The sequence below is a fragment of the Ambystoma mexicanum genome, chromosome 9 (assembly GCF_040938575.1).
Source record: "Ambystoma mexicanum isolate Mex_15411 chromosome 9, UKY_AmexF1_1, whole genome shotgun sequence".
Taxonomy (NCBI): Eukaryota; Metazoa; Chordata; class Amphibia; order Caudata; family Ambystomatidae; genus Ambystoma; species Ambystoma mexicanum.
This window is the reverse complement of record NC_090931.1, coordinates 1,129,405,405-1,129,427,531: the sequence shown is the minus strand read 5'-3', so window position 1 is coordinate 1,129,427,531 and position 22,127 is coordinate 1,129,405,405. Positions and strand designations below refer to the sequence as shown.

Genomic DNA, 22,127 nt, shown 5'->3' with positions numbered 1-22,127 from the left:
CGAAAAAGGTAAGCCAATACAATTCCCAACTGAGAAAAGCGTGGCTAAACACAGTAAGGCAAGTACCCCAAGCCTAAACAGTAACTCTGGTTAGAAGAATAGTCCAGCTGGATTCCGTCTTGCAACAGCGGTGCGGACCCTGATTCCTGAGCCTCAGTCGTGGGGACAAGAGGGAGGATGTCTGGAGGGCTCCTGTGGCAGTACTCGGGAGGCCGTCGGCAGCTACAGGCTCTTTTCGGTTCAGCAGCACTTTGCGGTTTCAGCGCTTAGCACACAGCACTGATGTGGATAATGGACACCGGTTGGACTTCCTTCACTCCCTCGGTCCTGCACTCTGTTGAGGGTACTCTGGGGGTCCTGCTTCTGGAGGGTCCTTAGGAGGCTCCTGGATTTGTTCTGCGACTGATGTTGCACTCGACTATAGACACTCGATCCCTGGCATTGGACTCCCGCAGCAACGGAGCGGCACAGCAAGTCGGGGATGGTGGTCCAGTGGAGTTCGTCTCAGGGTTAGTTGGTCCCACTAACTCAAGGGGAGAAATTGTTCTGTCCGGAGCTTCTCTGTAGAGATGAAAAAGGAGGTCAGCACAGCAGCAGGGCTTCACCGAGCAATTAAAAGGTCCAGGAGGTTGCAGCAACCTTCGTTCACGGTTTCTTCGTCGAGTGTTTCTCTCACTGGTCGACTCTGCCTGTAGTCCCAAAACCGTCACCTTTTAAGCAGGTTTCTCCATTCATGCACAGCCTAAGCTGTCAATCACACAGCAGGGTGGCTGCCCAGGACAGCCAGCCAGCCAATCAGGACTAGTTTCAGTCAGGCATTCCTAGAGACAAAGGACAGGGGAGTTTTGGGACCCCTCCCTCACATCCTGTCCTTCGAAACACACTAGAGCCAGGGGCGGGCTTCAGGGCTGAAGCCTGCCAAAGGCAAGACAAACGGCTAAAACCTGGCTCAACGCACAGAGTAAAACGCAAAAAAGACCTCACAAACAGAAAATGGCAAAAAAAGAAGACAGGGGCCATTTTTGACAAAATGGTCACCCATGGGTGCTGTACTGCAGCCGAGGGTTCAGCCTGTGGTAGAAAAGGACAATGGTAGGAAAAAGTAAACCACTGCCACCAGCCATTTAAAGTAGCAAGGGTAACAAAAAATGCTACATGAGAAAGTAGGATAAGGGGCTACTAAGTAACCCCCCAGCACTCCACATAAGAAGGTGTGTGCAGGACCTACAAAGAGACAAGGCACCTATAATCTAGCATGGGGCACGCTGAGATAACGGCAGACATTGCACCATTCACAAATGGGTAACATTTTATATTTGCCACAATGTATGCAAGCCATTTAAATGCAGGAGGCATACTAAAAGTACATTGGGAATTGCACCATTTAAAAACTTGAATAACATATTTTGCAACTGTCACCTTGTGTACCTACTAGTAAACCTAATGGGAAGCATTGAAATCACTGTGCGGATAACTGTGCAGATTGATGAAAGGTGCAGAGTGAAATGAGTAGCGAAGAAGCACAGACTTTTTTTCGGTTTAAACCTTCAACTCAAGCATACAAAAACAAATAACAGTTTGAAAACAGTCGATTACATAAAACAAGAATAAAAACGTTAAAAAGCAGATCAAGACACAGAGAACTAAGTATACGCCGTAACTCTAAAACCGTCACATGAAGAGATTGGCACTAAGAACAATTAGAACTCTAAAAAGCAGGCGAGCTTAGCTTTCAACCTTACTTAATATTCAACAGTTAACATGCTCAAGACCATTTCGCTTCATGGCTTTAGATCTTAATAACCACGCCCTGTGGATGTAACAGGGCAGTAGCGTAAACATGGGGGAGCATTCATTGACCCAAGTACCTCAAGGCTTGAGCAGAGAATCGAATCCCTGCCTCCTTCAAGATTGAACTTGTATACGAGCGTCTCAAGCGACACACATCAGCACGAAAGTTACTACAGTTTCGTTAGTGGTCCCACACAGCGGCCATCGCATCGTTTTAGAGCCCCTCCATGAATAAACAAAGGAAGCAACTGGTAATATGCCAAGCCTGAAGCGCATGTAAAGGGATTTCTCAAATGGGGGCACGATTATGTCCAAATAGGATTTGCAACCAGGCTGGCATCTAGACTCGAGTTAATCAAGGACTAGTATTAATTTAGCTGCATCTACCAATAAAGCTTCAAGTGCCTCGTTTTTTAGCAGCAATTTTGAGATCCTTCATCTCAGCCGGAGATAAACTACGGGTATTATCCATAGATCAGCTGCATCCAAATATCCTAAAGTGTCCTTTACATGGCAAAGCCATTTCAGACTCTTGCTACCTTCCACGGACACGAGATGGGACAGTGCATCCCGACAATTAGCTAACTCGGGAAGTTTCCATAGTCTGGCCCAAAATAAAGTTGGTTTAAAAATGGTCTGTGATGCGACCGGTATACTTGTCAAGCTCTAGATCGATCAGTGCCATAGAGGCACTAGAGGGAAGTAGTAGCAACTTTTAAAGACATTTGTGTTCATTGACGTTCAGCTTATCGGCATCGGCATACCCCCATAATTCAGAACCGTACATGGCATCAGGCAGTGTTGGTTTTTGATGCAAATCCAAACCTGGCGATGTTGCACCACTGCCATGTCTGAAATAAAAGGACAAAATCGCTGCGCTTAATTTCTCCTAGGTAATTGTAGCCTTTTGAATGCAGAGGTCTATGCTACTTCAAAAGCAAATGCGTTTTACCATATCTACATATTTCCACTTGGTCCAATAAAAAGTTATCAAACTTTTTCTTCACTTGCCTTTTCGAGCATCCCATCTCGCTCACATTCTACTTCCTCACTCCACATTGTCATGTCGTGTTTGGTTCTCTGCGTTACAGTAAGAACCATCAAATTGTTGTCAGGTACATCTGGGAACATTGATTCAAAGTCTAGAGAAAAGTGAAAGTTATTTTAGTAACAGATGTTCTGCTTTTTTAGTATTGTCTAAAAAACAAAAACAGCGTTCATAATACTAAAGGAAACACCCATAAATTACTGACAGTTGTTAAAAAACATGAAAAAATGATGCAGATAGGCAGGTATATCAAGCAAACAAAGTATAAGGAGGGTCTACTAACAGAGCTTTTACTTTTAAAGCATGTACCATAAACCATGTAAGCCAAAATGTACGGGCTACATTCTGTGCATTTATGTAAAAGTGTCCAGGTGGGATGGTTAATGATTATGTGTCGGTAGCAAGGGGTCTCGAGTTCTGGTGATGTCCTCCTCGATGGTGCTGAGCACACTGTTCGGTAAAGAGGTGTCCAGGGAGGTGAAAGGAAAGCTTGGTTGACATTTTCATTGGTGACCAATTTCATAGGACTGACTGTGCCATGAAACACCTCACATGTTTTAGGATTTGGCTGCGTTTTGGACACATTTGTGGCGAGTGTGGCAAGTAAGAGGTGTGACCAGGAGAGGAGTGTGATGCTAGGGTGCGAGAGGGTCACGTTGGCAGAGAAGACAGAGTCCAGAGTGTGGCCCCTCTTGTGTAGCTGTCATGGGCAGAAGGGAGAGCATTGGACTGTCAAGGTTGGCAAAGAAGATTGCTGTAGCCATATTCAGAGGGGGAATGAGATAAAGGGTTTCTTTCATGTAGGTAATGGCATTGTTGGGAAGGCTGCAGGCAATAAACAAGATCAAGTTGGAGTTGAAAGATCATTAACCGGTTAGAACTTTAAAGGAAAGGTTAGGGTTGGTGGAAATCTCCACAACATTAAAGTAAGCAGGGTAGACCAGAGCAATATCTCCCCCAAGGAGAGTGGATCTGTTTTTTGCTATGTTATTGTAAGATGCCAGAAGGAGTATTTTCAGAAGAGTAGGGCAGCTGTCCAAGAACCATGTCTCAGTTATGGGCAGTAGATCAGGGCCAAGGTAGGCACAACAAAGGGTTATCACCCAATATATCCAAGACACTATCAGTACGATGTCAGATTTCTTATGGAACATGGTTATTAATCTCTGATGCCCGCGGGCTACCGGCGCTATAAAATAAAATACATACATACATACATACATACATACATACATAGAAAGGTTGGCAAATCTGAGACTTCTTTTGCGTAAATCCACTAACTATTCAAATTATTGCCATATCTCAAATTTCCATCCGATTACCATTTGCAGTTCTTCTTAGAAAGCGCTAGGGAGATTTTACCAAAGCCCTCTGCTGAGGAGTCTGAAAACATCCATCTTAATGGAAAGGTAGGGTTCCAACCAAACGTTAGATGGAACTTTCCATATGGGTAGCTATCACTTAAGGGAGGCGAGATGCTGGTGAGCAGGTAGAGTTAGCCCCAATAGATATCCCAACAGAATACACCACACAGATGCATAGAAAAATATACGCTCTATTATAGAATTGAACATAAAGCAACTATCAGTTCAAATAAACCTTTGAGTTGAGGACAACGCACAGTATTTATAAAAACAGTGGAAGGGCCTAGGTCAGACACATCCTACTCCTATTAAATGATACAAGGCCTATACCTGGTGGTAGACACTACAAATTAAAATAATAATGGGTGGGGAGAAAGGGATTCCTAAGCAGGTAAGTAAATACCTAAACATAACCTGGAATCACTATGCTAGTATATGGGTTGAACAAATGGTATCCACAACAGATAACATTACAGAATACCTAGAACGGAAATATATATTTCTCCTCCTCCCCTTCCCCGCACTTTGCGTGATCCGAATGACACAAGGCCTAGTAAGATCGTTGGTTTGTCCTCCCTCTGTTTCCCCCTCCTTGTTTTGTTGCGCCTAGAAACACTTCTGTACAGGTGCATTATAAATGCCATATCATATATAAAAAAAGCTTTACCGAGAGGGTCTACAGGAAAGGGTTAAACAATTACAAGATGAAACAAGAAAGCCATCTAAAAACACAGCGAAATGTACTGGGCCCAAATAGGTCCCAGTTCACTCTTCGAAATACTTAGAAACACAGTAACAAAAACTGTACTAAAGTATCCAGTGATGTCTTCTGGGTAAAAATAGTTAAAAACAATTATATATACAGTACATTCTCTAATAAATCACTGGTACTTCCTAAAGTCACATTTTACGACAGAGAAGTCTGGAAATGCAAGGTGAAACTAAGGAAAAATACCAGTCCAGGCAAGTATCACTTTTCAGTAGTTTGAAGGAGTTCAAACACTTGTAAAAAGGTTATCCACGGAAAACAATGCCCATAGGCAAGCTGCAGTTATGAGTTCAAGCTTGGTAAGGAATAGTTCAACCCCATCGCCGGAGAAAAAGAAGAATCCAGGCCCAGGCAACACTAAAGTAGACCACTATCAAAAGTTCCTGCTCCAGGTTCAAGGGCCAGGCAGCTGGAGAAAGATGAAAGAAAAGCAGCATTCGTGCCAATGAAGTCATTCGTGGTTTGGGACAGAGGTTCTGAAAAACACCACTACTCCCTGGCCCAAGGGAGCCCGGAAGACTAATTCAAAGAATATACCAGGACAGCAAGAAAAGGGTGCAAGTACAAACGGTAGGAGAACCAGAAAAGGTACAGGGCTTGGACAAGGATCCGGTAGCCAGGGACGTGAATCGGAGATCAGCAATGACCAAACAGAAAAAAAGAATAATCTGTGCCCCCAGGATGGTGACCCACTAGACAGTAAGAAAAAACAGCTGCACCAAAAGGCTTAATACTGTTGGCAAACCTATTCATGCTGCTGTGTCTAGCAAAGTCCAGATGAAAAAGAATCAATGGAGCAATGAGCATTTAGCATAGCATAGGAACAGACCATGTTGAGGCCTAATTAGGCGATTTGACACAAGCTAAGAAGAGTATATTGGGAAAAAGCATTCATTGCTATGATCCTTTCTGTTGAGCTCTTCAACCAGAAAAAGGGCCCTTGCTTATAGGAAAAGAATATGTAAGGAGGTCTATGCAAAAGGATCAAGTTACTTACCTGTAACTGTTGTTCTCCAGAATGGGTCTGCAATGGAGTCACATGCTCATGAATATTCCCCGTCAGGCTGGGAATCTTCGGTAAAAGAAAAATCAGTTTCATTTCTGAACTGCCTTTCTCCTAACAACCAATCACTGATCTCTGGGTCATACTGCCCCCAGCCAATGACTGCCCTCCACCTAAGCCCCTATCAGGCAGCCATCTTCAGATTTGGTAGCACGTAAAGTGGTAGTAGGACCAAGAGAAGAGCCGCAGAGGGGCAGAAGGGAGGGTTTGCATGTTAATCCATGCCAGACCCATGCTGGGGAACAACAGTTAAAGGTAAGTAACTTGTTCCTTCTCCACCATGGGGTCTGGCATGGATTCACATGCTCATGAATAAAGAATACATAGCAGTACACACATGCACAACCACGGGAGGTGGCAAGGATCAACAGAAGCAATCTCTTACCTCCTCACCAGGATCACCTTCAAGCGAACCGGATAAGCAGCAGTGCTTGGCCGACTCTGGACTCCTCCCTGGAATCCCTGTCGATGCAGTAGAATTTCATGAAGGTGTGCGTCGACCTCCACGTAGCAGCCCTGCAGATGTCCAGCAGGGGCACACCAGACAGGAACGCCGTTGTAGCAGCGATCGCCCTAGTGGAATGGGCTCTCGGACGGCCAGGCAACGGTCGGTTTGCCAACCGGTGACAGTGAGTGATACAGCCGGAGAGCCACCTGGAAACGGAAGCCTTGGACAGGGCCTTCCCATGGTTCATAGAACCACAGTTCACAAAAAGCTGAGAAGTTTTCCAGAAACTCTTTGTGCGGGCCACGTAAAACTCCAACTTTGGCCATGAAGGAGGGTTGCGTCCCCAGCACCATCCTCGTCTCGTGAAAAGTCAAGTAAGGCTGCTTTCATGACAGGGCCTGGATCTCACCTACTTGTCTTGCAGAGGTGATGGCTACGAGGAAAGCGGTTTTCCACGACAGAAACTTGAGCCCAGCTGAGTCCATAGGTTCAAATGGGGCCCCCAATGAGCCTAGTCAGCACCACATGAGTTTCCTCGCCAGGGCCGGGGCCTTCACCTGCGGTAACTAGCGGAATAGTCCTTTGATGAACTCCTCTGTGGTTGCACTATCTAGTTAAGAAGACCGTCCCGGAGATCTGGTGTAGCGGGAGATAGCTGCCAGATGAACCTTAATGGGGGCATGAGCCAGTCACGATTTAGCCAACAACAGTAAATACGGAAGTACTTGAGGGGGCCGTGACCCGCAGAGGGTTGATCTTCTGAGAACGGCACCAAATTGCAAAGCGCCACCATTTGTGTCCGTAGAATTTTAGAGTAGTTGACGCCCTGGCCTTGGCGAGAATCTCTTTGCAGTCCGCCGGAGGATCGTAGCCACCGAACTCTAGAGCTGCAGGAGCTAGGCCTTCAGGTTCAGAGCCCCGGGTCGTGGTGAAGAATGGCTCCTCCTTCACTGGCGAGAAGATCTGCGACCACTGGTAGCTTGACTGGCGGAGACATTGACATGCTGAGAAGGTCCGGGTACCAGATCTGCTTCGGCCACGCTGGTGCAACGAGGATCATCCTGCACCGGTACAGTCTGAGTTGATTGATCACTCGAAGAAGCAAATGCAACTGAGGGAACACATAAAAACAGGCTTTCCCAAGGGAATGAGAATGCATCCCCCATGCTCCCCGGCTGGGGGGAGGGGGGGGACATGCTGGCGAACCTCCGGCACTTGTGTTCGTCGCCGTCGTAAATAGATCGATCTGGGGATTCCCCCATTTGAGAAAAAGGTAGTCCACTTGATCCTGCCGAAGCTCCCACTCGTGGCAAGACCGCAGCTCCCTGCTGAGGGAGTCGGAGATGATGTTTTTTACTCCTGCCAGTTGAAACGGGATGAGGAATATCCCCATGGCGATGGCCCAGTGCCACAAGTACTGAGCCTTTTTGGAGAGTGCTGGGGATCTGGTGCCCCCCCGTTTCCGGATTTAAAACATTGTGGTGGTATTGTCCGTGAAGGCCCTCACCACTTTGCCCTTGAGAGATGGCAGAAACGACTTGAGGGTCCAGAACACCGCCCGTAGTTCCTGAACGTTGATGTGGAACGCTTATCCTCCGGCAACCACAGATCTCCGGCATGAAGCTGGCGCGTGTGGGCTCCCCATCCTTCCAGGGAAGCGTCCGTCGTGACCGTCTCCTGGTACGGGGGGGGGTCTGGAAATCCTTGCCTCCGGCTAGATGGGCGCGCACGCCCCACCACCTGATCGCTCGACGGAACTCCTCGTTGAGCGCAATCCTGTCCTGGAAGCTTCCGAACACCTAGACCCAACGGGCGTCGAGAACTCTTGTAACGGGCGCATCCACAACCGGCAGAGTCGAATGAGGTAAATGCATGACGACATGCTGAGAAGACACTTTATGGCCCTCACTGTGGCGATCTTCAGTGCTAACAGCCATTGCACCTTGCCAAAGATGGCCGCTATCCTCTCAGACGGTGACACCAGGCATGACACTGCGTCGAGCCGGGATTCCAGGAACAGAGTGTCCTGCGAAGGAGTCAAGCTGGACTTTGAGTAATTCACAGAGAACCACTGATGTGTCAGTAGGCGGATGGCCCTCGCTGTGTGGTCGACGGCGATGTCTCTTAATCTGGCCCGGGTGAGCCAGTGTTCCAAGTAGGGGTAGACGTGGATCCCTTGCAATCGTAAGTGGGCCGCCACTGACGCCAGGCACTTGGTGAAGACTCTGGGTGCCGACTTCAATCCGAAGGGAAGGGCCTTGAATTGGCAATGCTTCCCTTGAACGACGAAGCAAAGGAACTTTCAGTGTCTTTTGTGGATGGGGATGTGAAAGTATGCATCCTTCAGGTCCAACGACGACAGAAAATCTCCCTCTTCCAGCTGTCCTAGCACGTTTTGGAGTGACCATTCTGAACTTCTGGTACTTTATGCATTTGTTCAGTCGTCATAGGTCGGTCTTCTTTTGTACACGGAAGTACCTTGAGTAAACTCCAGAGCCCCATCGCCCCTTTCCTTAACATGCCTGCACCTCCAGCAGCAGCTGAGGGATGTGGTTTTCCTGCCGGGCCACCGGTGGTATTCAAGGACACTGCGGTTGGATTGTAGCGCGTGTCCCTGGGCGAGAGCGTCCAGCACCCAACGGTCAGTGGAGATGGTCTTCCACACGCTGAAGAAGTTCGCCAGCCAGCCTGGCCGGTTCAATCCTGTTTGGAGGTCGACAGGCCGCTCTGCAGACGACGACAGCGACTGCCCCTGAAGGCCTTGGAGCAGCCAGTGTTGGCTTCTTGGGTCGAGGAGCGTGGGGGCTGGTGGTAAGAGGTGGAGCCCCTGCCGAAACCTCTCAAAGAACGGCTAGACTTTACTCCCGAGGAACAAAAGGACTGCTGTCATTGTAGAGTGCCTAGGGCACGAGACGTCTGTCTTGATGGCCTGGTGCGATTCATCCACAGCTTTGCCGAACAGGTTGTCCCCCTCAAAAGGCATGTCCAGCACCCTTGTCTGGACCTCCTGCCTAAAATTGGTGGCCTTGAGCCAGCCACGACGAAGACAGACACTGTTACCCATCTGGCGGAAACCCGGGTCCGCAATGTCCATGGCCACTGTGATAGCATGATCCGAGGCCACCTCGTTTTCTTGAAGGAGTTCTAAGGCCTCAACGCTTGTCGTCGGGGAGGAAGTCCAGTGCAAAGTCTATATGAGGCCTCTGGGGAGTAGAAGGGCCTGGGCCCCTGTCGTCCTAGGGCCCCTCGTCGTCATGTCCCACGACACTATCCCCGTCGTCGCCCTCGTCGTAGGGCGAGTCCCCGGCCCCTCTGTCATCATTGCCCTCTTGGATGGTATGGACGTTGTCCTCATCTTCAGCCAAAGTAATGTCCATTGCCTGAAGGCCTTCAACACCCCCTGCCCCCTTTCTTTGGGTCCAGAGGAGTTAGTCTCGGGCTGAGGTCCGACATCCTCTTCTCCGGCGTCTTATCAGCAGGCATATTCGGAGCCTCCCTCCTGGGAGGAAGGGTGACCCTTGCCAGGGAACCGTAAGGGTCTGTCCCTATGGCCCTTGAAAGCAATGCCACCACCACCTCGAGGGAGGGTGAACCTCGCCTGGTGCACCTGGGGCTTCACAGAGGCGCCGGGCCCTGGCCGGATCGGAGGTCTTGTCCTGTCTGGCCTTCTCCTTAAGGGCCGGATCGGACCCTTTGTCTCCTTTGGCCTTCTCCGCCGCGGGTAGGCTGGACACCGTACCCAGCTTGGCCTTCTCCTGTCTGGTCTTCTCAGAGTTCTCCCTGGGTTTTCCGACTTACTCTTCGATGAAGAACCAGAGCGTTTACTGGAGATTGACGTGGATGGCGATGATGGTGTGCGTCGTGACTGTCGGGGTACCCGCAGCAGCGGCGGCCCCGACATGAGCGGACTCGCGGTGCTTGGCCTTGTGTTGGACTCCCACGGGTGGAGTACCCTCAAAGGACTTAGAAGCCTGCTCAGCTTTTCCAGATCTGGGAGAGGCATGCCCCTGGGAACCACCCGTTGCAGAGGCCTTGGCCTGCAGCCACTCTTACAGCCGTTTACGCCGATCCTTCAAAGTGTGTTTTGAGAGATCACGGCAAACCGCACAATCCTCCTCCTTATAATGATAAGGATGTGTTATTTATATAGCGCCTTAATCCAAAGTGCTTTACAGAGCACATATTTACATACAATATCACCCAACCGAAATTGGTACTCATTTATTGACCTCGAAAGGATGAAAGGCTGAGTTGGCCTTGCCGGGATTCGAACCTGCGACCTGCAGATCACGCTCAGATCGCAGCAGCTAGCACTCAACCCGCTGAGCTATCTTACCGGTACCTTACCTTCTGCGCAGGGTACAGGCAGTACATGAACTGGGAATGTTTGTCGTCCATGTACACATTCCACAAACCGCAGTCGGAGCAAAGCTTGAAAAGGGAAGGGGAATCGAAGGGGAATCCTTCTCATCCAACATGATCCACGCGGTGTAGGCCTGAAGAATCTTCGACGAACAAACTCGACGAAATCCGCCCTTGAGGGGCGCTGAAGTATCCGAAAAACAGGTCCCCATTAATCGGAAGGATGATCGAAGGAGCACACAGGCTCGATTGACCGAAAAATGGAGTAAACTCATCCAAAAAGCAAATCGCAGTAAAAGCTCGAAAGCTCAGCACGAGGACTCTCAACACTTGAACATGCGGTAAAAATCTGAAGATGGCTGCCTGGGGAGGTGCTTAGGTGGGGGGCAGTCATTGGCTGGGGGCAGTATGACCCAGAGTTCAGTGATTGGTTGTTAGGACAAAGGACAGTTCAGAAATTAAACTGAAACCGATTTTTCTTTTACCAAGGATTCCCAGTCTGACGAAGGGGAATATTCATGTGCATGTGAATCCATGACAGACCCCATGCTGGAGAACTGTTTTACTTCTTACTTTAATGTGTCACAGGGTGGATACCAAATAACATACAATGCAGGTTGATTCAATCCCTCTATTTTCTCTCAGCAAGTTAATGGTTGGAGGAATGCCTAATACAGAAGGAAACAACACAAAAGATTGTCCCTAAAACAAACAGCTGGAGTAGGAAGGGGTAAAGTCCAGAGAAAGGCGTAATCTAAGAGGATCTATAGTCCTCCGTTCAATGTAGAGTCCCTCTGCTAAATCACATGCACCAGGGAATCTGCATTGAGGAGAGCATCTTTTAAATAACGGGGTTTCAGGGAAGTTTTGAGTGCCCTGGCACACTTTGTCTTGGCCTTGTCAAATTATCCCGCCGCAGGAGAAGTCTACTGGGATGCAGAAGGTTTTGATAAGCTCCTCTCGGTTTTGTTATCCCTCCTGTCCCAATGGTTTTATGATGGTTTACTGAAGCAAAACTTGTAGCTTTCCTTCTTGCTTTAGGGGTTCTCCTGAGTAGGATTTACTCACCCAACCTAGGTATTTGTCGTGCTGGGGTAATTATAAACCCACAGCTGAGGGTTTCTGCGAGTATGCAAACTTCTTTAGTTGGCACTGGTGGCTTCATAGCTACCACCAGTTCTGGAGCTACAGCACCCTGCAGGCTACCTTGATGCTTCCCCTTTCTCAAGGCCTGGCTCACTTTTCTAGCCTTTCCTCCAAAACATGGCTTTGGCTTGCTTGGCGTTTGCCACCTCGTGATCTGTATCTTTGCGACTATGTGGCTTGGCTACCCCAGATTTGGTCCAACAGGCTCCAGCTTCTTTCTACAGTTAAGCTTTGGCAGTTATTGCTTGAATGAGTGTCCAAGTTGATGGGTCAATTTCCCTTTTAAGTTTGGTGCTCATTATTGTGTCTCGCAAGTTGGTCCTCCTACCCTAGACGATATTTTTGTCATTTGGAAAGGAAATGCGACACAGCTCGATCAATTCTGCACATGGCTTAATACATAAAACAGGTACCTTAAATTTACCAACATCAAAAGTACCCAATAGCTTCATTTCTTGGATATTACAATTACATTTGAACATCAAAATAACACTCTTTGTGTAAAGCCTTACCACAAAATAACAGATAAGAATTTGCTCCTGCACTACACTAGTTTCCATCCAAGGCATGTTAGAGATAACTTACCTCTGAGACAATTTTTACGCTTGAAAAGAAACAGCACCCACAAAAAGGATTTCAAGTCAGAAGCAGCCATTCTGAGTGAACGCCTACAACTGAGGGGCTATCCAAAGATGTTCACTGAGACTGCCCTCAAAAGAGCGAACAATAGAGATGCTCTGTTGGAATACCAATCCAGATCCACTGAAGATGAGAACGAGAAGCTTGTTTTTGTCAACACGTATAGTCATCTGTCCAATGCAATTAAGAAAATGGTGGTAAAAAACTGGAATATTTCGTCCCATGGAGCAAAACTGTTAGAAAGGCCAGTCATAGCTTTCAAAAGGAGTGCCAATATCAAGGATAATATCAGTATAAACAATTTCAGTAGGTCTTTGGCCAAACAGATGACACTCCCAGAACAGTGGGGTATGCCTAACATAACTGGTCATTTTCCTTGTGACACATGTGTTAGTTGTACCTCTACGTGGAAGAGTAACGAAATTGAGTTGGGCTTGCAACCCCCTGGAAACAGAACAGCCTGACCAATTGTAATTCAACTAGGGTCATATACGGTATTTGGTGTCCATGCAACAAATTGTATATTGGTAAGACATAGAGGAAGATTAAAATCTGCATTGGAGAACACAAGAGCTGCATTCGCAATCGGACCCATGGACCATGGGGTTGAGTGAAATTATATATATATATATATATATATATATATATATATATATCATACATACACACACACGTTGGGAGATCTGCGGTGGACAGTCATATGGAAATGAAACCTCAGTTCAGACACTAATAGAGACAAACAGCAGTTACTGAACAAAGAACAAAGATTGATTTATCTTGCAAAGACTATATCGAAGGGGTTGAATGACAAATTAGATTGGACACTCGTTGGTCTGACTGGAAATGTAAACTTCCCTGTATCTAGCTGGACCTCCTTATGGCTTTCTTCCTTTCCCTTCCCCCCACCCCCTTTTCTTTACAACGTGCTAAATGTTCACTTTGTGCTGCAGACCCTTTTTTGTTCACTTTTATCATCTTTAGTGGACATTTATTAGTTTTGTGTTAATTAACAATGCTCTTCTTTTGAAGCAACTGCCACAAAAAGCCATTCGATTACAGAGCATTCGGCAATGTATGCTTTACTTCATTTGAGCATTGACCTTGAAACGTTGTTCCCATTCTGGGTCATTGTCAAGCGCGCTCAACATAAGTAGGACGTTCGTTGTGCTTCAGGTTGTGATGTTCCTTAGTGATTGGAGTTCCTCTTTTATGTTATGGTCCTCCTTAGACCCGTTAACATATTTAAGTGGTTTCATGGGTTAATTGTTTTTTTTGTGCTGGCACACCCTGTGGGGGCTTAAGTCCCTTTCTCCGTGTTACGGTCTAGTCGAGACTTGCTGAATGGATCAAAGCGGTCTCATTGGTCAATAATTTTTCAAACACCAAGCTGAAGTTAAACAAGACCACTCCTTCCGATTCGATTGACGAGGAGGTATTGCAATTACGGCACAGCAATATAAATACCTGCGGTTGACATTCTATCCGCTGGTCACCTCGTTGATGAAGGAGGAGGTTGTTCTATGAGAGGATTGCCGATTCACTCAGCCGTGTTTAAGAGACGGATTAGTCGGGTCACGTTTCGAGTTCTATCAAGGTAAGCAGGGTGTTAACGGACGTTTGACTGGATCATGTCCCTGAGGGATTATGGCATTTTAATGCAATTGTCCGATACCCTCAGAGATATGTAAATTGTGAGCGACTTTTTGTATATTAGACTAACAGGAATTCCCCTAGGTTATTTGTATTGACAGGCACATGTAGCAAATGAAATACTGAGACGCGTGTCTGATCTATCAACAGCCAGGGGTGCCACAGAGCTTCATTGGATTAACTTGATCAGGTCGCTGATAACCCGAGACATCAGCTGCCGTATTTGATTCAAGGGCTACTAACAGTCGCTAACATCATACATTTTCAGGTGACTGTGTTGTGTTTACATTTCTAGAAAGACATAGCCACTTATGCAAACCGTATTGATTGTTCCCATTTGATCTCGTTGACCTTGTAGTTTGCGTAGGCTTGGTAGAGAGAATACAGTGCCTATTCCCATTGCCGTGAATTTAAGAGCCCAGATGCCCACATTAAATTGGATGTGCTGGACATTTCAGGTGATGTCTTATTGCCTATTTAGGAGGCCCAGCCTGCGAAGATTTTGATGACATCTGTTTTTTTCTGCGGTTTGGTTTCTAATTTCAGTTTCTCCGTTTCCTTTCTCTTGTGCTGCGTTGGCCTATATTGTAGAGATATACAGCAGCCAAGAAACCCATATGCAAACTTCACCGTTACTCATCAGGGTGATTTTCGGCTCTCATTTCCTGTGATAGATGATCAACTCTATAGTGCTCACCACTATGCCCTTTTTCTCTTGGCCGAGTACCCCTCTGGGTTGCACATTGGTTTGGTTTGTGAATCGAATAGGATGTTTGCCCAAGTTAGACCGCAAAAAAAGAGAAAACAAAAACAAAAACAGGGGGATATCGTAGGATTGCTCCGAGGGATGAATGGCCCAGATATTACAGATAGAGTTGCAGTTCAAGCATCCAGGAGTAAAAATTGTGTAAACAAATTAAGAGTCTGTCTCCATCCGACTTTGACAACAATGAATAGAGCTGATTGGCAGTGTGTGCTGTTTTTATGTTCACAGCCAGTTATGAGCCTACACATTAATAAATGTGGTTTCATTTAAAAAGATCATAGTTGTTAACTTTCGACTTACTCAATGGTGAATATAAATTAATATTAAGGACAGAAGGCGTACTTACGCCGATGTTCCTTTTCTCTTTCAGGCGAGAACCATCACTACCTTCTTCTTCAAGGCAGCAAACTTTGAAGCTGCCACCGAGTTTTGATGGCTCCACAGTGTAATAAGTAGCTGTAGATTCTGCTATCAAGTTTACTCTAGATCACGATCTGTTGTGATCTAAACTTTTCTTGTTGTATATTGTACATGTTCCCCAGACATTTGTTTCCCCTGATAAAATGTCCCTTGATTTTATGGTATGATGTGTGTGTGTGTGAGGAATGAAACATATTGGGATGAGTGGGTATGTATTAATTTGTTCCAAATGATCAAATGTGAATTGTATGAGTGGATCGGTGATTGAAATTTGTCTTCTGTTAGCAAGGCCTTCCTGGTCATCGTTTTTTGAGCCTTGTGTAAAGAGGAAGGACGTTTTCACTTCCTTGTTTATTTATATTTTTATATGTACCTGTCTTTTGTCTGTTGTACGAAGATGTACTTTTTGACAAATTAGTGAATTTATTTCTCCTTGAACATCTGTATTTTATATTCTGTGTACGAATAAAAAAAAAAGAAAAGTTTTTTTTTTTTTACATTGTTGTTATGGTCATTTGTAATGGTCATTAGGTTGAATTTTCCTAGTGACTGGTAGTATCTGGTGTATAGAAGTTCTTGTTCTAAAGGATTTCTGAAGGTGTGGTGCTCTTCTTTGAATTAGATGACAATGCATTACTTACCGTAAAAGCATTTCTGATGGTTGTATCTGCTTAGATTCACATGCTGTGCATAGTCCGACATCCAATGGTCACTGCGGAGTATTGCATTTTGTTTTTCGTAGTCGAAAAGGGGACGTCGACAAGGTGTGTCTGTAACACTATCCCTATAGTGACGTGCAGTGTACCCACAACCCATCACGCGTCGAGGTCCCTCTGTTTGTATTTTTTCTGCCCTGAGGGAGCCTTCTATACGTTAGTGAGTACAGAAAAGAGAGAGAGAGATGTAGAAAGATGTCTATGTTCCTTCCATCCGAGCGGGGAGGAAGGGTGGGCGCGTGTGAATCTAAGCAGATACACCCATCAGAAGAACAAGTTACTTTCTTACCTGGTAACGTTCTTTCGATGGGATGGTCCGACGACGTATTCCATATCTATGACATGTAATCACCACAGCTGTGCTGCTTCGGAAACTTTTTCGGCGTCTGCGTCGATGACGTCGATGCGCCGTCGTCGAGGACCTCCTCCGAAGTCCGACGTCATCCGATGTGATAAGTAGGACGCACGACGCCCATAGCCTCAGTTGTAGTTTTTTCCCCCAGAACGTGTGACATAAGTCAACTGCCAGTCAGACACAAAGCCTTGCGGAACGTAAGCTGCAATCGCAAAAGAAATTCTGCAGCGGGGAAGGCCGGGCGGGAACGATCTGGAATACGTCGTCGGACCATCCCATCGAAAGAACGTTACCAGGTAAGAAAGTAACTTGTTCTTCGAGGGGATTGGGTCCTCCGACGTATTCCATATCTATGACAGACTCCCAAAGCAGTACCAAAGCAAGGAGGAGGGAAAGAATTTAGAATCAAAATGTAGAATAGCCAATCAAATAGCAGAGCAAAGGACCGCCTTGCCAAAGGCCAGATCCTGTGCTCGGATGGAATCAAGGGAATAGTGACGTACAAATGTATGTACGGAAGCCCAGGTGGCTGCATCACAGATGTTGCGAATAGGAACACCCCTCTGCAGGGCAGTAGACGCAGCCATACCCCTGGTAGAATGGGCCCGCAAGCCAGCCGGTGGGTCCTTACCCGCCAAACGGTAGCACTCCGAGATGGCCAAAATAATCCAGTGAGACAAAGTCTGTTTCGTCACAGCTTGCCCCAAACGCTTTGCAGCGTAACCAATAAAGAGTTGATCATCCACTCTGACCCGGGACATGCGTGAAACATAAAAGCTTAAAGCTCTCCTAGGATCAAGCCTATGGAGCCTCTCCTCTTCCTTACCAGGATGCGGAGGAGGATAGAATGCCGGAAGAACAACCTTCTGGGCCAAATGAAATTCCGTCACTACCTTCGGAAGAAAAGAAGGACGAACTCTAAGGACAACCCTGTCCTTGTGAAATACAGTGAAGGGATGCTTAACTGAAAGTGCCTGTAACTCACTCACTCTGCGAGCGGAAGTAACCGCAACTAAAAACACAGTTTTCAGAGTTAACAGCCTCAAAGGGCAAGAATGTAAAGGGTCAAACGGAGCACCCATAAGAAACTTAAGAACCAGGTTTAAATCCCAACCGGGCACCAGGAAAGGTGACGGAGGGAACACATTAGTGAGCCCTTTCAGGAAATGTGAAATCAAAGGGATTTTAAAGTAAGAACACTCTTCAGACGAGCGCTTAAAGATGGACAGCGCCGCCAGGTAACCCTTAACGGTACCCACTTGCAAGCCCCTGTGGGCCAAAGAAAGTAAAAAGGACAGAACCATGGGGATGTCACATGCAAAAGGATCCACATTCTGAACTCTGCACCAGTCGCAGAACTTACGCCAACGGCAACGGTACAGAGACTTTGTTGCCGGCCTTCGGGCCGAAAGCAACACCTCCATCACGTCCTCAGGGAGGTCCCAATCCTTATACCTCAACCTTTCAGAAGCCAAGCGTGAAGGTTGAGGGATCTGACCTCTGGATGGAGAACCTGACCCCCCTCCCGTGAGAGCAGATCGTCTCGGTAGGGAAGACGACGTGGAGGGCAGATGGATAAGTCGAGAAGGTCCGGGTACCACGTCCTCCGAGCCCACGCCGGGGCAATGAGGATCATCCGGGAACCGAACTTCCGTAACCTCCGCAGCACTTGCGGGATGACGGGGACTGGAGGAAACGCGTACAGCAGCGGGAATGACCACTCCACCACGAACGCGTCTCCTAAGGCTCCTTCTGGAGGAAATTCCCACGAGCAAAACCTTTTGCACTTCCGGTTGACACTGGAGACGAAGAGATCCACTTGAGGGGTCCCCCAAAGGGCGAAGATCTCCAGGAGAATCTCCTGAGCCAACTCCCACTCGTGAGAGATCGCGCTCTGCCTGCTCAGAGCGTCCGCCGTCACGTTTTCGGCTCCGGCCAGATGAACTGCCGAGATCGAAACTTCCTGCTGGATGGCCCAGAACTCGAGCTGCATCGCCTCTCTGCACAGAGGAAGTGACCCTGCCCCCCCCCCTTTTTGTTGAGGTAGTGCATGGCCACTGTGTTGTCCGTCAGGATCAGGACATTCTTCCCTTGCACAGACGGCAGAAAAGCCTTCAGGGCTAGCCTGACGGCCCTCAGCTCCAACAGATTGATATGGAGTCTGGACTCCGACGGAGACCAACGACCGCTGACTGTCAGCCCGTTGGCATGAGCTCCCCATCCCGTGAGGGATGCATCCGTCACGATCGTCACCTCCGGCCAGGGAAGCCAAAATGGAGCCCCCTTCATCAAGTTGCCTTCGACGGCCCACCACAGAAGGTCCCGGGCGACCGAGGACGGCACCTGAATCGAGTCCGACATCCTGCCGGAGGACTGCGACCATTGCGTCTTGAGTGCCCACTGCAAAGATCTCATCCGCAGGCGAGCCTCTGGCACCAGAAGAATGCAGGATGCCATGAGGCCGAGCAACCTCAAAAACTCGAACGCTGGGAGCATCTGGGCATGCTGAAACTTGTGCACCATCTGCTGAATGTGAAGAGCCCTCACCTGGGGAGGAAAACACTGCCCCAGGGAAGTGTCGAGCACTGCTCCGATGTACTGGAGCCGCTGTGTTGGCGTCAAATGGGACTTCTTTAAATTGAGGGAGAAGCCCAGCCTGTGAAGGGAGCGACAGGTGATCGATAGATGATCCAGGACTTGCTCGGGAGAGCTCCCCCTGATCAACCAATCGTCCAGGTAGGGGTAGACGTGAATCCCCCCTTGCCTGAGATGCGCTGCCACCACCACCATGAGCTTGGTGAAAACCCTCGGGGCGGAGGTCAATCCGAACGGCAGGACCCGAAACTGAAAGTGCGAGTCGCCAACCGCGAACCTCAGGTACTTCTTGTGCTTGGGATGGATCGGCACATGGAAGTAAGGATCCTTGAGGTCGAGTGACACCAACCAGTCCTGAAGCTGAAGGGCCTGGAGGACTTGAGAGAGAGTAACCATCTTGAACTTGTCCTTCCTGAGGAGTTTGTTCAAACCGCGCAAGTCCATGATGGGTCTCAATCCCCCGTCTTTCTTCGAAACCAAAAAATAAGGGGAATACCATCCCTTGTTCCTCTCCGCTACAGGCACCAGTTCTATGGCGCCTTTCTCCAGCAGGGCTTGAATTTCCTGCGCAAGGAGCGGATCCGGACTCTGCAAAGAGAGGTTCCCCGGTGGATTGTCGGGAGGCCTGTGCCGAAAAGGAAGACAGTAGCCGTGGGTTATGATCTCCAGAACCCACACATCTGAAGTAATGGCTTGCCACTCTACAAGATGCTGCGCCAGCCTTCCCCCAACCGGCGAACCATGGGACATGGCCTCACGACTGAGTGGGAGCGGCTGCGGCGTTACCTGAGGGCAAAGAGGCAACTGCCCGAGCGGCCTTGGCACCACGGGTACCCTGTCGTCCACCTCTGGTACCCCTGCGTTGGCCTCTTTGACTGCCAGCTCCTCTCGCTTTACTGAAGGATGAGTAATAGCGAAAGGAACCACCCCTCCACTGCTGTTCCCTAGGACGAAAAGGCGGAGGTTGGCGAACTGCAGCGCCCAACGACTTCGCTGCAGCTTTTGAGGTCTGCAACCTCTCAAGGCTCTCGTCAGCCTTGCTGCCAAAAAGGTGTTCACCATCAAAGGGCATGTTGAGGAGCCGGGACTGCACATCAGGAGCAAACCCCGACTTCCGCAACCACGCAAACCTGCGTATCACGGTGCTCGCCGCCATGGACCTACTGACGCATTCAGCCAAGTCCAGACCCGACTGAACGGACTCACACATGGCACCCTTACCATCCTGGACCATAGCAAGGAAACCATCCCGTTCATCCCCTTCGGGAATATGTTCAGCCGCTAACGCAACACAGTTCCACAGAGTGTGCGTGAAACGTGACAAGGCACAAATGGAGTTGGCCGCCTGAAGCGCCATACCACCAGAAGAAAACACTTTCTTCACCCAGCCATCAAAACGTTTGTCGTCCCTATCAGGAGGGATGGTAGGGTACGACGCCTGCTTTGCCGGGGCCGTGGCCGCCTGCACCACCAAACTTTCCGGAGTGGGGTGCCTGGTCAAGTAGCAGGGGTCGCTACTGGCTGGACGGTATTTACGCGACAAGGATCTGCCCACCGCCGGGAGACTCTCCGGAGCAGTCCAAGCCGCCGCCACCCTTCTCTGTAAAGCCATATGGAACGGCAGTACCGGGTCAGTTGGGGGACCAACATCAAGGATGTCCGTCAGATCATCCTGCACAAACTCCCCTGGGGGAGCAGACCATCCCAGATACTCAGACACCCTAGCCATAAGGCGCCGGTACGAGGAATCGGCATGGGAGCCAGGCTCAGGCCTACAAAATTCCACCTCCGGAGAGGTGTCCAGTCCACTGGCATCATGCAGTGACTGCCTCAAATCGTCAAACTGACTATGGCCCGAGACAATTTCATCTGGCATCTGACTAGGAACCAGGCCATCAGAATCCTCATCCGCCTCCGAAATATATTCCAGTTGGCGAAAAGGCACCCGAGAGTGCTTGCTCTTAACCAGAGCCTTCCTAGGGGGTACACCCGTGACACGGGGCACCTCCGACACGAAAGGCGTCGATGGCGTCGAGCGAATCGGCGCCGACGCCGAGAAAACCGGCAACGGCGCAGAGAGGATCGGCGTCGAGGAAATCGGCGTCGACGTCAGATGCAGCGCCTCCAGTATCGGCGGCGTCGACACAGCCCTCGAAGCCGGAGCCCCGAGCGTGTCCCTCGACGACCTGATCGTCGACGGCTTCGACGACGTCCTCGAAGCCGGAGCCTCGAGAAAGCCTGTCGACGCCCTCGACGCCTCAGACGTCGATGTCTTCCTCGAAGACTTCACAGGAGCACACGGTCTCGAACGCGTCGAGGACCGGGACCTGGAACGGGTACGGCGAGAACGAGCCTCCTTGTCCGAACGGGACCGCTCCCGTGACTCGTGCCGACCACTCTTGCGAGCGGCGTCTCTCGACCTCACACGGCCGACCCCACTCGGGGGCGCGGACGGCTGAGTACCCTGCGACTCAAGAATCGCCAACATTTTCTTCCCGAAGGAAGCCCATTCCTCCGGCGTCGCACGGCTGGTGGGGTAACTGACGTGCCGTGCAGAATCCTCGGAAGAGGACCTGGAAGGCGACCGGTGACGGCGCTTCCGAGAATGCCTCGAAGAGGCTGAGGAGTGGCGAGACCCACTCCTAGAAGAAGACCGACGAGACTTCCGACGATGACGCGGAGAGTCACCCCTCGAATCATCCGTCGAAAGCCCCGCCGACTTCGACTTCCGGGGCTTGGACACCCGACCTACCGACAACTTCTTCTTACGTTCGCGTAAGGCTTTGGACGTGAGCGACTGGCAGTCGATACAGTCATCCGTGTCGTGGGCCTCCCCGAGGCACCAGAGGCAGGCGTCGTGCGAGTCAGTCACCGACATCTTGGACCCACACTCCCCGCACTTCTTAAAGCCCGGACGCGGGGTTGAAGACGAAGTGGAAGACATCGCCAAAGGAAATTCACAAACGAACAGGTTCGAAGAACCAGAAAGAACAGA

General features: G+C 49.0%; 1 protein-coding gene across 2 annotated transcripts in view; it reads right to left on the bottom strand.

Moving 5' to 3' along the window:
- The window catches only part of MMADHC (metabolism of cobalamin associated D), a 193,663-nt gene that overhangs the window by 86,180 nt on the left and 85,356 nt on the right, over window positions 1–22,127 (bottom strand). For both annotated transcript variants that reach the window (XM_069616494.1, XM_069616495.1), the window contains exon 6: window positions 2,803–2,933. In XM_069616494.1, coding sequence (XP_069472595.1) covers window positions 2,803–2,933 — 131 coding nt within the window. The remainder of the gene's footprint in view (window positions 1–2,802; window positions 2,934–22,127) is intronic.